This window comes from Nymphalis io, chromosome 20, assembly GCF_905147045.1.
Source record: "Nymphalis io chromosome 20, ilAglIoxx1.1, whole genome shotgun sequence".
NCBI lineage: Eukaryota > Metazoa > Arthropoda > Insecta > Lepidoptera > Nymphalidae > Nymphalis > Nymphalis io.
Window position 1 is genome coordinate 3,419,896 of NC_065907.1, and position 13,574 is coordinate 3,433,469.

General features: G+C 36.4%; 1 protein-coding gene across 13 annotated transcripts in view; it reads right to left on the reverse strand.

The window, feature by feature from the left end:
- The window catches only part of LOC126776465 (tight junction protein ZO-2-like), a 113,931-nt gene that overhangs the window by 7,667 nt on the left and 92,690 nt on the right, over positions 1-13,574 (reverse strand). For 12 of the 13 annotated variants that reach the window (XR_007669954.1, XM_050498986.1, XM_050498985.1 and 9 more), the window contains 17 exons: positions 13,260-13,529; positions 12,615-12,779; positions 12,180-12,246; positions 11,952-12,102; positions 11,468-11,600; positions 10,951-11,094; positions 10,448-10,620; positions 10,022-10,193; positions 9,562-9,778; positions 8,478-8,658; positions 6,383-6,607; positions 5,919-6,078; positions 5,444-5,550; positions 4,842-4,970; positions 4,356-4,471; positions 3,998-4,093; positions 400-726 (listed from right to left, as the gene is read on the reverse strand). Coding sequence is in view for 12 of the 13 variants with exons in the window: in XM_050498986.1 (XP_050354943.1) it covers positions 400-726; positions 3,998-4,093; positions 4,356-4,471; positions 4,842-4,970; positions 5,444-5,550; positions 5,919-6,078; positions 6,383-6,607; positions 8,478-8,658; positions 9,562-9,778; positions 10,022-10,193; positions 10,448-10,620; positions 10,951-11,094; positions 11,468-11,600; positions 11,952-12,102; positions 12,180-12,246; positions 12,615-12,779; positions 13,260-13,529 (2,833 nt within the window). In the remaining variant the exon portion in view is untranslated. The remainder of the gene's footprint in view (positions 1-399; positions 727-3,997; positions 4,094-4,355; positions 4,472-4,841; positions 4,971-5,443; positions 5,551-5,918; positions 6,079-6,382; positions 6,608-8,477; positions 8,659-9,561; positions 9,779-10,021; positions 10,194-10,447; positions 10,621-10,950; positions 11,095-11,467; positions 11,601-11,951; positions 12,103-12,179; positions 12,247-12,614; positions 12,780-13,259; positions 13,530-13,574) is intronic. The other variant, XM_050498989.1, reaches the window with a different exon arrangement.

Below are 13,574 nucleotides of genomic sequence, written 5' to 3' on the forward strand. Positions count from 1 at the left end.
ACGACATATTAGTTTTAGTATTGCAGGAATAGTCAAAATTTCTTACGGTGACAATGTCTTTGGGCCATTTATCACATGGCTAATAATAATATCCTGGGACATTTTCACACACGGCCATTTGATCCCAAACTAAGTAGAGCTTGTAACTATGGAAACCAGACAACTGATATTCCATATATACGACTTTCCTTTTGTAAATACATACTTATATAGATAATTACACCCAGTCTCAGGACAAACAGACATGTTTATGCACACAAATGTCTGTCCTGGGTGGGAATCGAACCCACAACCTTCGGCGTGAAAGGAAAGTATCTACCAATTACGCCAAACGGCCCGTCAAATAATAAAAAGGCAGAACCTTCTTATTGTTTCTTATTATATTTCAAACAAACTTACCTATATTTAGCATGATCGTTGGTCGGGACGTTTGGTAAAGACGGTCCTCTGGCGTGCATCGGAGTGGTGGGCACGTTGTGAGCGGTGTGAGGGTTTTGAGCGTTATGGGAATTGTGGGCGTTATGTGAGTTATGGGCGTTGTGGGAATTTTGGGCATTGTGGGAATTTTGGGCGTTGTGGGAATTTTGCGCGTTGAGAGAATTTTGCACGTTGTGAGAATTTTGGCCGTTGAGAGAATTTTGCGCGATGTGAGAATTTTGCGCATGCGGACTATTGCCGTTCATCGGCGGTGGTCGGGTCTGCGGACTGCGATAGTTATCTTGAACTCTGTGAACGATTTAAGAGCGCTATTACATTTCAGCCGTATTTTTTTCATTAAAGGGTCAACTTAGGTGTTCGTATTCTAAGAAACTAAAAGACTGAAATTTTTAACTTATTGAAAAATGAAGTACAGTTATTAGTATAGATTATAGCGACCTCAATTTTCTTAATTTGAGTTTAGTTTTGGGTCTATTTATACAAAGTCAAAATTCCAAAGCAAGTTTTGCGTAAAATGCGCGAATGCACTTTTTTGAGTTCATAGATTAAACTACAGTACTGACCAATTTAAATGGAAAAATTTAATACTATAGTTTAAATAGTGTTTTAGTCGATAGTGGCCTGAAAATTTTGATATTTGTATAAATTAACTATAAAAAAAATCACATTCAAAAGCAATAAAGTACTAAAAACGCTCCGAAATAGTTGTGAATTTCTCCAAACTAAATTATTATTATTAAAAAAAGATACAAAATTAACTTTACTTCATAGATTTTTTTTTCAATTATTTATAAAAATATGTAGATAAAAGACGTAATAAAAAATAATAACAACTTCTAAAATGCCATGCGTTGGGCGTTCGAATTCAGTACTGCGGGAGCGCTTCTAGAAGTAGGATTCATGTCGAATTTTTGAGCGCCAAACCATTCCGAATGATAGAGCGTGAACTTTCCAACCGTGAACATATAAAGACGAATAGTTTTACGAACCGCAAACAATTTCCAGGTTCGAACCTTGGGCTATTATCACAATTCCCAGCATAATATTAATAGATTCCTTAAAATGGAGGTTTAGTGGCTTTGGCGGCATGAGGCAAATTCTGAGTTCCCAGTTCAAAACTCGGCCCAGTGTGCAATGTTACAATGTTTACGTTCCAATGTCTCGGAGACTACGAAAATGCCTTTGGCATGGACTTTCCGCTCAGATAGAGTTTTGTGTGTTTTGTGTGAGTCATGAACTGTCACACTAGAAACTGTTTGTCTACATACATGTTCCTTCTGATTGAAATCGGCCACAAATACTCCTTTCATAATTGAATCATTAGATGGCGCTGATTGAATATGTCACATTCCTTGATCGCGCTGTCTAGATTCGCTACTGGGGATATATAATGGGCTAGTGATAATAATAAAGTGATTAAATAAATCATATTTGTGTGAACACAGAAAACTCTTTCTTTAATTTCATTTACCATTTGATCCCCCGATATTATTTCGGTGCATATTTAATAATGTATATTGTTATGATGTAATACAAACACCCTTAAAATCCTAATAGCGGTTTAGTATCTTAAAACTTATATAGTATTTAGAAACTTTATATCCATATGTATAATATAAGCAGTATATAACATAATAACATTGCAAAAACCGGCTATTCAAATACAAAACACAACTATCATTACCATTATCCAAGACAATGGATTAGGGACAATAGGATTAAAAACAATTATTATTATTTAAAATCGTCCATTGTTTTAGAAGTTTCGAGAACATGCAATAAAATGTTACCAAAATAGCAGATAAAGATAAGTTAAAAGGATTTTGTTATATTTTAAGTATATATATATAAATCATTTACTTATCGGGAGTTCAGAAATATTACGGCCTTACTTATTAACGCTGTTTAGCGAATATTTAGGTTACATACAGATTTCGCTCTTTCTATCATTATTGATTTGACATTCGAAAGAAGAAGACAAAGCATTGTTTCATTAAACACTCGCCAAGCAAAGTTTACAAGTAAGGCCGTTTATAGCTATTATTATCTCAGGAAACTACTAACTGGTATTATCTCAGAAATAATATAGAATAGTAATCGAATGTTTTCATTTCGAAGGAATTAAAGCCGATAAAATAACTTACGTTTTATGTATTACATATAATATAAATGAAAGCACCTAAAACTCAATATATGCATACCCTATTCGAATCAAAACAGAAGTAAAGATAAACAAGCCTTAGATTTACATATTCCATGCGATTTGCTAAGAGTTCCGTTGTTATTATTCACGACTTCTCATCCCAAATACCGCAGTGTCTCAAGTCGAAAGTCTTCGATCAGTGTGTGTTGCCAGTGATGACTTATAGATCAGAGACGTGGTCTCTCACAATGGGCCTCATAAGAAGGCTCAAGGTCACTCAAAGGGCAATGGAGAGGGCTATGCTCGGAGTTTCTCTGCGAGATCGAATCAGAAATGACGAAATCCGCAGGCGAACCAAAGTAACCGACATAGCCCGAAGAATTGCTAAATTGAAGTGGCAGTGGGCGGGACACATTGCTCGCAGAACCGACGGCCGCTGGGGCAGAAAGGTTCTCGAGTGGCGACCACGAACCGGAAGACGCAGCGTGGGCAGGCCCCCTACAAGGTGGACCGACGACTTAGAACGAGTCGCGGGAAGCCGTTGGATGCGGGCAGCGCAAGACCAGCCAACGTGGAAATCCTTGGGGGAGGCCTTTGTCCAGCAGTGGACGTCTTACGGCTGATATGATGATGATGATTATTCACTACAAACTTTTTTTAATTAATTTACCTTAATGTACAATACAACATTATTCCACTCAACTAATTATAACCACTTTAATTTTAAGTTCCAATTCCATAGTGAATATCATTGATTATTCAAGATCTCGATCAATGATATCGAGTCAATTCGACGTCGAAATTATTTATTTGTCTTTACTCCTTTTGTTATTGGAAAGAGGCTATCCAATCTGTAATCGGAACTATTTATCTTAAGATATAGATATTTTTCCAACAACTTGGTAAACGAACAAAGTAGCAGCAAGCAAATTTCATAACATTATAAATACGTATCAACAAATTAACAATTGTACCGAACACGACACAACACAGCTAGTATTTTAGAGATTAATAATAATACATTGAAAACAGCTTAGCTGCCATACTTGAACGGTTATAAGGGTTCTTTTGGAAGCCAAACACTACCAACACTATTACTGGCTACACAGAACTAATTATATAAAATTAAGACTTATTACTTGGATGATAAAACTATATATATATAGTTTATTATATATATATAGTATATTATCTATACATAGTCATTGCTAAAACAAGCTTTCATTTAGTCAATGTACAAAAACAAAAAAAAATATCCAGATCGTTTTGTCACCAGAGCCAAGGGTTTGCAAAATTTTAGACCAATCAGTAGAACCTTTTAAAATTCATTTGCAAGACTTTACTCACACATACATAGCTCTGGTAAAGTTAAATTAAATGTATTAATTATTTTAAGTATATATATTGTCCACTAACCTGTAGTTATCCGGCGGCCTCGTGTAGTCCAGCGAGTTGTGTTCCTGTGTACGTTGCGGACTGTGCGCGGGGTTGGGGGGCGGGGGGTCCAGTTTACTGGAGGGGCAGTGTTTGGTAGTGAGTGTACTTTGATACAATGTTTAATGAACAATTTTTTTTTATTTATGGAGAAATTTATTAAATATTTTCCTTTGTAACACAATTTTATTCACGCTAAACATACTTATGAGTATGATTCGTACATAGATAACATATATATATAGTCAAATTTATGTTATTTAAGGTTTTCGTTTTAATATTAATGTATATTTATTTATTATTATATTAGAAAAGAGTTATAGTTAAAGTAATCACTCACATGGTGGGGGCGACCTTGAGGTCGTCGGGCGCGTTGGGCGGCAGGCGGCACGAGCCCATGGAGTTGCTGTTGGACGCCGGCCCGCTGTAGTCGTAGGGCGGCGTGCCGTCGTAGTTCTGTGCGAGGGTTCGTGTCAGATAGTCAAGGGCATTATCAAAAGCTATTTTAAACTTTAACGTCCTGTAATATAATATCGTCCTGGTAGGTACCACCATGGAGGTCAAATAGTAATTACTTTGGAGACACAAGTTATTCTGGCGTTCCGGTTTGTAGGGTAAGTGAGCTGTGTAACTACAGGCACAAGGGATACAACATCTTAGTTTCTAAAGTTGATGACGCATTGCGGTAGGTTAATATCTACGGGCTTTGGTGACCACTCACGATTAATTGGCCCGCTTGCGACCCTTTCCAATTACTTTAAATTAAAAAAAAAACACACAATTAATAGTTAAGTAAACTAAAAATAATAATAATATGTAATTTTACCGGATTGTTTGGATATTTGTGCCTGTCTAAGGAGCCTTGCCCATGCGCTGGTCTCGCGCTGTATGTCGCTGTGTCGTCATTGTTCTCTTTCGGCGGACCGAATAACCTCTCCTGGGCACTCGGACGACCCTAAACGATGAAACGATGAAATGAACGAATGTATGAATGAAACAATGAATTGAAATGAAACAATGTTGTATTATTAATATTTGTAAATTTATCAGATACAAAGATTGATTATAATCATAAATTTTAATAGTTGAAAGCTTTGTTTAAAGTATATTAAAAATGTAAACGAATATTTAAAAAGTATAAATACTGATTTTGAATTGAGGCTTAAGTGAAAAAAAAGGTATCAAGTTAAAAAGATTGATGTTTTTAAATACTAGATTAAGTTTCAGAATTATTAATTTTAAGAAATATTGCAATTGAATAAATTGTACATGAGTATATAGGAATATATAAAGAAATAAATACTATTATAATAGCACGGTACGGCATTTGTGCTTCGAGCGTAAATAGTTTCTGTCGATACATATTTTTTATTATTTATATTACATATAAATGTGTACAATATATAATACAGAGTATGAACACGTTACCGTGGGGTTGTGTCGCAGCCCGTGCGGCCGGGCGGGCGGCGGCGCGGGCAGCAGCACGCCGCCCGCCGGCCGGCACGCCGGGCCGCTGCGCGGCGGCAGCTCGGGCACTGCGCAACACAACACTATGACTACTCGGATATACCAGCCCTGGGGCTTAACTAAGAATTAAAATACAATATGGCAACACGACTCTTTTATAGTGATGAAAGTTTATTTTTAACTAGAAAAAAATTATTACTAGTTTTACTGACGAAATTACCGAATTGGCAACACAGAACAGATGTTTTTTTGATATGATAATAATATTGAAGATTAAGCAAATATCCTTACTAATATTATAAATGCGAAAGTGTTTTTTTGCTACGCTTTCACGTCTTAACCGCTTAACTATTAAACTTGGAATTGTCTATGACTTTTGTAACGGTTAAAATCCTGCACATAAAAAATTGTGGTCTATATTGGCGATAAATCTTACCGGTTCCGTACAGAGGCGAGTGCGGCGGCGAATGGGTCATCGGAGTGCATTGGTACGGCGGTGCTTCACTCGTCTGAGGCATATTCTGGCTATGATTGCCACCGTTGCTTTGCGGGCCGTTGCCGTTCGCAAATCCGTATTTGCTATCGTAGCCACCTTGCTGTTGTAGCAAAAACAACTTTAATATCACACACTTAAATTTTGTTTTACAATGAAAAATATATGATTTTGAAGGTTTTTTTTACCGTTATTAATTTTATATATTTGATTGATAGAACATAGAAGTTATGTGTCGATGATAATTTTGAGTACAATCAGCTATTTTTTTATAAAAAACATTAAATAACTTAATTAATAATTTGAAAAATATTAAATAACAAGCCCTATTTTTAAGTAGTTACGGTTGAATTTTGTTTGAAAATGTCTGGTTGTACTCAATGATTAGTATGTAATGAGTTATTTACCGAATATGGCGGAGGCACCGCGTCGGTCATTTGATTGATATCATCGTCACGATCCATGTTATCTTGAGTGGTCGCTATGGACGGGTCCGATGATGATTTCACCAGTCTCGGTGCTGGTGGCGGACTGACTTCCAAGTCACTTTCAGGGCTAGACGCGTATGATAATCTGTTCTCTGAACTCGAAGACATCGAAAATAAAAAGTCGTCTGACAGCGGCTCTGGCCTCTGTGTCCGCCATTTTGTTAAGCATCCATTTTGTTTCAGTGTTCCATTTTTGAGCCGCAGCGTCGAGGGTGGGTATGGAATGGGGTGATAAGACAAGACAAATGAATGATTGCTCAAAAACTTCACAGATACTAATATCACGTTTAGTGTCTGTGTATGATTAATGCAAGGTTCACTCAGAAATAAACATTCAAGTAATATTTTATATAAAACATTAATTATCTTCAAGTGAAGATAAGTGAGTTTATTCACTTTATTTGAATGTTTATTCTTAATTATTTATCAAACGTGGTATATTACACTGAAATATTTGGTGGTATTTACAAAATTATTCACACAAAAAAAATATTTAAATCAATCAACAGATTGATATATGGCATTAAAATAACAAAACACAACAAAATATAATTAAACAATTTATTTATAAAGCGAAATGTTAAAAAGCACAACGCACATTACAGCGCCATCGCATTGAATGCTTGTTAAGTAGGAGAAATATGTAAGCGTTAAATAAATATACATGCAAATAAGTAAGTTATGTCTAGTGGTAACTTTAAACACTAAATATAAAGAAGCCCTTACGTGTCAGTTTGAAATTAAACATAACCTAAGTGTTGCTCTGACACGGGCTTATTTAAAGAAACGGAGTCTCGTTCGACTTCAATTTCCTCTTCCTTGCCAAATTTATCCAATTCCTCCAGTTTTAGAGTTGGGAGCGAGAGGTTTTTGACTTTATCGAGAGATCTTTCAGAGACTGAAGGAAGAGTTCGAGACTCACTGTATCTAATGAGATTGTTAGCCGGTTTTTCATTGCATTTACAGTTTGGTATTAGACAAATCTTTTTTAAAGATTTATCCAATATAGGCTTAGGCATTTCTTTTTGGAGACGCGCTTTCCATTCGGGTACATCATTGGACTTGCTAGAATCGTCTCGAAAGAACATGGACGCGGGTCTAAATTGTTCCGTAACGGGTACAACTGAAGACGGTCTTTGCATATTCGGTAGAGGTGATCTTTTAGATGTTTCTAGAACACTATAAGGTCTGAAAGATGGAACACCGTTGCTCTTGTTAAAAATTTGGGACAGTTCCGGACTGATGCTAGAGTTTTGCAACCTCGGATTCATTTTCGATCTGTGATAGAGTTGCTGTCTCTCATCATATTGGTTACTCATGGGTCTATTTCGGTTTGGGTATGGTTTAGGCGTGCTACACATATTATTCGGCATGCATGGAATCGTTTCTGAATAGTAGTAAGGGACAACACGATTTCTGTTAGCGTCATACACGTCATGGCGATTGGTGAATTTAGTGTTAGAGTTTGATGAAGACATGTTCAAGCGAGCTGGCTTTTGAGGGGATGGCGGATAATAGTTGATGGGATACGATATAGGATAGAAGGCGGGGTAGGGGGACGGGGGCTGAGGAAAGTATATGTCCGACACCATTTCAACGTGCTACACCGCCGCAAGACAGAACAGAAAGAAATTGGTTAATATGCCTTGTACACAAATATACTTGGAGAAATATGGCTGCGACATGTAGTTACATTTCATACTTTGGTTAATCAAGAAATATTCTCATATTAATTTTTTGTCGAATCCATATATCTATAGGTTATGAAGAGAGCATATAATTATAAAGTATATACCAAATGCACCCAACACCTTCACCAAGCAAATACCTTGAGCATTATTGAATATTATGTTTAATTTGAAATCCCATTTATCTTAAAGCATATGTAAAATATTTGTGGTTGGTAAATAATATTCATAAAATATTTATAATCAGACACAGATACAAAAAGAACGAATGAATGAATGAACCATGTTCCACCATATTTATTTTCGATAAACACCATCAAACTGACCTTGGTCTCCGAAACCCATAGCTGCTGCTGTTGTGTTCTTTGTATGAGGTCACAGAGCTTGTTGAACCACGTGTTCTGATTGGCCTCGCTGAGTGTGATGGTGTGCGTAAACACGTGTCCCCACACGCGCTCCATGTGTTGACATTGTTCGAGGAGCTTCTTAGATGATTTGTGGGCTGATCTTGAGTTATACAAATTATATTTATTAAATTACACCGTAACCGTAACCGTAACAGCCTGTGAATGTCCCACTGCTGGGCTAAAGGCCTCCTCTCCTCTTTTTGAGGAGAAGGTTTGGAGCTTATTCCACCACGCTGCTCCAATGCGGGTTGGTAGAATTCACATGTGGCAGAACTTCAGTGAAATTAGACACATGCAGGTTTCCTCACGATGTTTTCCTTCACAGTAAAGCACGAGATGAATTATAATCACAAATTAAGCACATGAAAATTCAGTGGTGCTTGCCCGGGTTTGAACCCACGATCATCGGTTAAGATTCACGCGTTCTTACCACTGCGCCATCTCGGCGGCACACTACACAACATACTGTAAATGCTTTAACTTAATATACAAAAATATTATAAATTTAAAAATGTATTTTATCTGTATAGCTGTTTTTTATCTGTTAATGAAATTATTAATTCTTAGTGTCTTCAGGAACAGCAAGTTAAGTCTTCCTTATTTTATTTTTTATGCTCGGAGAAAGGTAAGTATTATAATATTATTATTTATATGTGTGTATATCATCGCATATACTTACACCAAACAATAATACTTATTATTGTTGTGTTCTGGTTTGAAGGACGAGTGAGCCAGTGTAATTACAGGCACAAAGAAAATGACATCTTAGTTCTCAAGTTTTGACTTATTCCTTACATCGTACATCACACAGTGCCAATGTATATGGGCGGTGGTGACCACTTACCATCAGATGGCCCATTTTTCAGTCCGACTACTTAATTCAATTATCAATCAATCAATCAATCAACAGCCAATCGTTGTCCACTGCTGAACATAGGCCTCTCCCAAGGTGCGCCAAATTCAATTATAACTTAAGAAAATTACTTCAAAACTTGTTACTTACTTGGGCAAGCCGCTTCTAAGTTGTTTAATAATATGTTTGCTGTCCGCCTTCATAAATATAACAATAGGGTAAAACTGAGCGTAGTTAAGTCTGTCCACAGCATTCGGTGTGATATCCAGTAGGGCGTGCTTCCCCCGCTCCATGATGCTTCTGATGCTGGATAACCGAATGATACCTGAGGACTTGGTTTTGCTGTCTTCAAGGGTGCTGTCCATTTCTGGAATTTATAAACAACTGTTTACTACATAGCTGATATGCTGCCCAAAAATGGGATATAAGTTTTTAATTATTTATATTTTAAATAGTTACTGCTGAGTTTTTTTTATGTAAGGCTTCCTATATAAAGTATGGTTTGACAATTTATTTCTCTACTTTAGAGGCTTTATCTGCTGTACACTTTTATGAAATAATAAAAATACTCAATAGTAGAAGTAGAAGATAAGTTATGCAGAGCACTGACTGGGCGAGGCGAAGTTGTCGGGGCTGTCGGCCAGCAGGCGCTCGCGCGCCAGGTCGGCCACGGCGCCCAGCACGATGACGGGCCGCACGAAGCCGGGCTGCTTCAGCACCACGCGCTCGTACGCCGGGAACTTGCTGATGCTGTCCGACAGCACCACCTCGTCCCAGTGCTCCTGGAACGGCATTTATGGTTAATCATTTTAGCGGACTGAGGTTTCTAGAACTTATGGATGTAAGACATTTTTTTCAGAAAATGACCAAAAAAATCTTACTTGTAGTATCGATGCTATGATATTAATGTTTTGCACAAGTTTCCTTTTATAACAATTTTATTTTATATTTCTTTGTTATACTCGTAACATAAAAGTCTCATTATGAATAAGACTGTTAGTTTATAAGAATATAGGTAACATAGGTGATTTATTACCTTTCCTAAGCTCTTGCTTCGTCGATGCGTTGAACGTCTTCTTCTAAAGAAATTGTGTTTGACGTCATTTCCGGACATCTCCTTCTTGGTAGCATTGAACTGGGCCGTCGCTAGTTCTTCAGCGCGAGCTTTGTTTGGTATTGTGCCTTTTTGAACTTCTTGGTTGTTACGCCCTAAGCAAAGATTTTCAACATGACAGTTTACCATTAGTAATTGCAAACTATATTCTAACGTACGATACTGTAATCAGAACAAGTGTGTATTTTTCACATATTTCTTCAATATTACATCACAAGTACACGAACTATAATTATTAAGAAACTAGTTTTCAACCTTACATAATAATTGAATAGAAATGTATAATTAAACAATAATAAAAATGAATATCGAGGTTTGGACGAAATTCCGACCAATTATGTCCGAGCGATATGAGTTTTTCTCTATTTTTCTCTATTCTATATTATAATTAAAATTAATTTTGTCATAAGGTTAGTTTGGCTCACCTATCCGGTAGACATGCCAAGCACCAACAGTCCCGTTGTGGAGAGTATCGAGAACGTGGAACACGTCTCCGCAGCGGAACGACATCTCGCCCTCCGTGGGCTCCGTGTAGTGGAAGTGAGTCTTGATGTGAAACGAGTCACCGGCTGGAATATAGTGCCATATTTAGTTTTACGTTATTTAGAGTACATATCGTTTAAATTGAAGTGAGGAGTCATCACGTATTTTACCGCCAAACAGCAATTCTTAATATTTACATTGTTCCGGTTAAAAATAACACAAGGGACATAACACGTTAGTCCCCAAGGTTGGAGGCGCATTGGCGATGTAAGGAAACGTTAATATTTTTTACACCTCCTATTGGCGTCGGTACTTACCATTCGGTGGCCCATTTGAACTACCACCGACCGCTTTTATTAAAACATAAAACACCAGTCATAGTTGTGGGAGCAAATAAAGTTATTATCTTTTTATAAAACTGAATTAAAATGTAATTACAAATGTAAGAACACTACTCACGCATCTGTCCGCTGGCTACTGCGTTGTACTCGTCGGGCGAATGCTGCACAATCAGATCGATTCTTTCTTGTAAACTTAGCAGGAATAGAACTGCCTCCTCCCGGGTTACACCTTTCATCTCCATGTCGTTAACCTGAATGGAAAAAGATAAATTAATGATGTAAGTTAGTTTTATTTTTTATTAACAATATTGACAACAATTTTAAATCAAAACGATGTGTTTATTTATTTATTTTATTTATTTATTTATTAAGGATCTCCAACAAAGGATACACACTTACGAGTACGTTACATCGTGGAATAATATTTTAAAATATGTGTGCTCCTTCAATTAAAGGAGAATTGGGAATATGTGCAAATATAATTAAATATATTAAATAAACACTACATCGTTATCTAATGGTATGTAACCTTAATTTCAACATTCTAAATAGTTCTTGAATACTAAAAATAATCTTTCAATATATATTATCAAGATTTCTACCTTGAGAATCTTATCCGCCGGCTGAAGCCCCTGCAGCGCAGCGGGGCTGGTTGGCTGGACTCCGGAAACAAAGACGCCAGATCGATTTCCGCCACACAATCTGAGTCCCACTGAACCTTCTTTTTGGAAACTTATTAATCTTGGCTCGCTCCTGTTGTAAAACACGAAACAATCAGGTAGGTAGCTAAAATGTAACATAGAACAAATTTAGTTGATAACAATACTCACGGTGGCTTATTTCTTTGATTGGTCATACCATCTTCTTCATATAGTTGCCTTCGACTGCTATAGTAATCTGAAAATTAAAAAAATGACAAATGAGTATTATTACCTCAAAAAAAAAAGTTTGTCATATAATTATAAACTAAGAAATGAACACTGACAATACCAAGGGAAATGAAATATAAAGGGAGTTTAATAAATTTCGGTACACATTTTTTTATTATTGTTATGTGTCAACTTTTATTATATGTGTAAATTTCAATATATTTTGGTAATTCAGGTTTAAAACTAGTTATATATACAATATGTTGTGCAGACTGACATCGATAAGGCTCATTGACGTAATCAAACAACATTATATTTAAACGAATTATAGTATTAAAATGTCCAATAATATAAACTTTATAAGTTCATATTAAATAAATGTTTCATCGCCCATACCATCATTTCTTGGTGGAGGTGGTCGCGGCGGCTGCTCGTCGAGTGGACCGCGCCGGTTATCTGCGCCTCGCACTGGCGCCGCCACGTACAGATTCTGTCCGCTGCTGGAGTACGGGGAGGACATCGTATCCCCACTGCTTGGATAGTTCGTGTGAGGAGTCGCCTCTGATGATGCAAAGGAAATGGTAATATGAGATACGCCTCTTTCGTAGTTATTGTAAGACCGACTTTCATTTTTTTTTCATTTACATTGATAGATGGATTTGGAGTCGACCATTTTAAATTTAAAAGCTTTAGTCACCTAATATATTAAGAAAAGCATAAGCAAGAAGAGTGTGCAGCATTCATCAAGCAGGAGGATAATCGCAATAGTTTACCAAATTTATATAAAAAAACTAAATAATGGTAATAATATATAATTAATATATAAAAGTAATAATGTTATGTTACTCCTAAAGTACGATTTGTTCGAGTTAATTCGAAGGATATTATGTAATTGTTAAAATTATTAATTTTTAAAATAAATGGCTACGTTTAGTCCATTTGTAAAACTACATCCTGCGTTGTATTTTACGCAAGTAGCAAATTAGAACGTCAATCATAAAAAGATTTTAAAAAATATAAAGATATTTCTGCAATACATACCTAAGCTACTGTAATTATTCTGGTAATTTCCATTCGTGACTGTCTCCTCTCTAATAAGTTCTCTAGTAATGACCAAGTTTAGCCGATCTTTGCATGACTCCACGAGTTTCTTGGCTTCTTTCAAGGTCATTGCGTCTGTCACAGCGGTGTTATTGATACGAGATATGACGTCTCCTTCGCAAAGACCCTGTCCGGCTTGGTTTAGTTGCTCTCTCGCTCGCATCGTTAATTCTTTTACATAGATCTTACATCCTAGGACTATTCCAAAATCTAAAAACAAAAAAAGATGTATGATAAATATATTAATCTAAATAT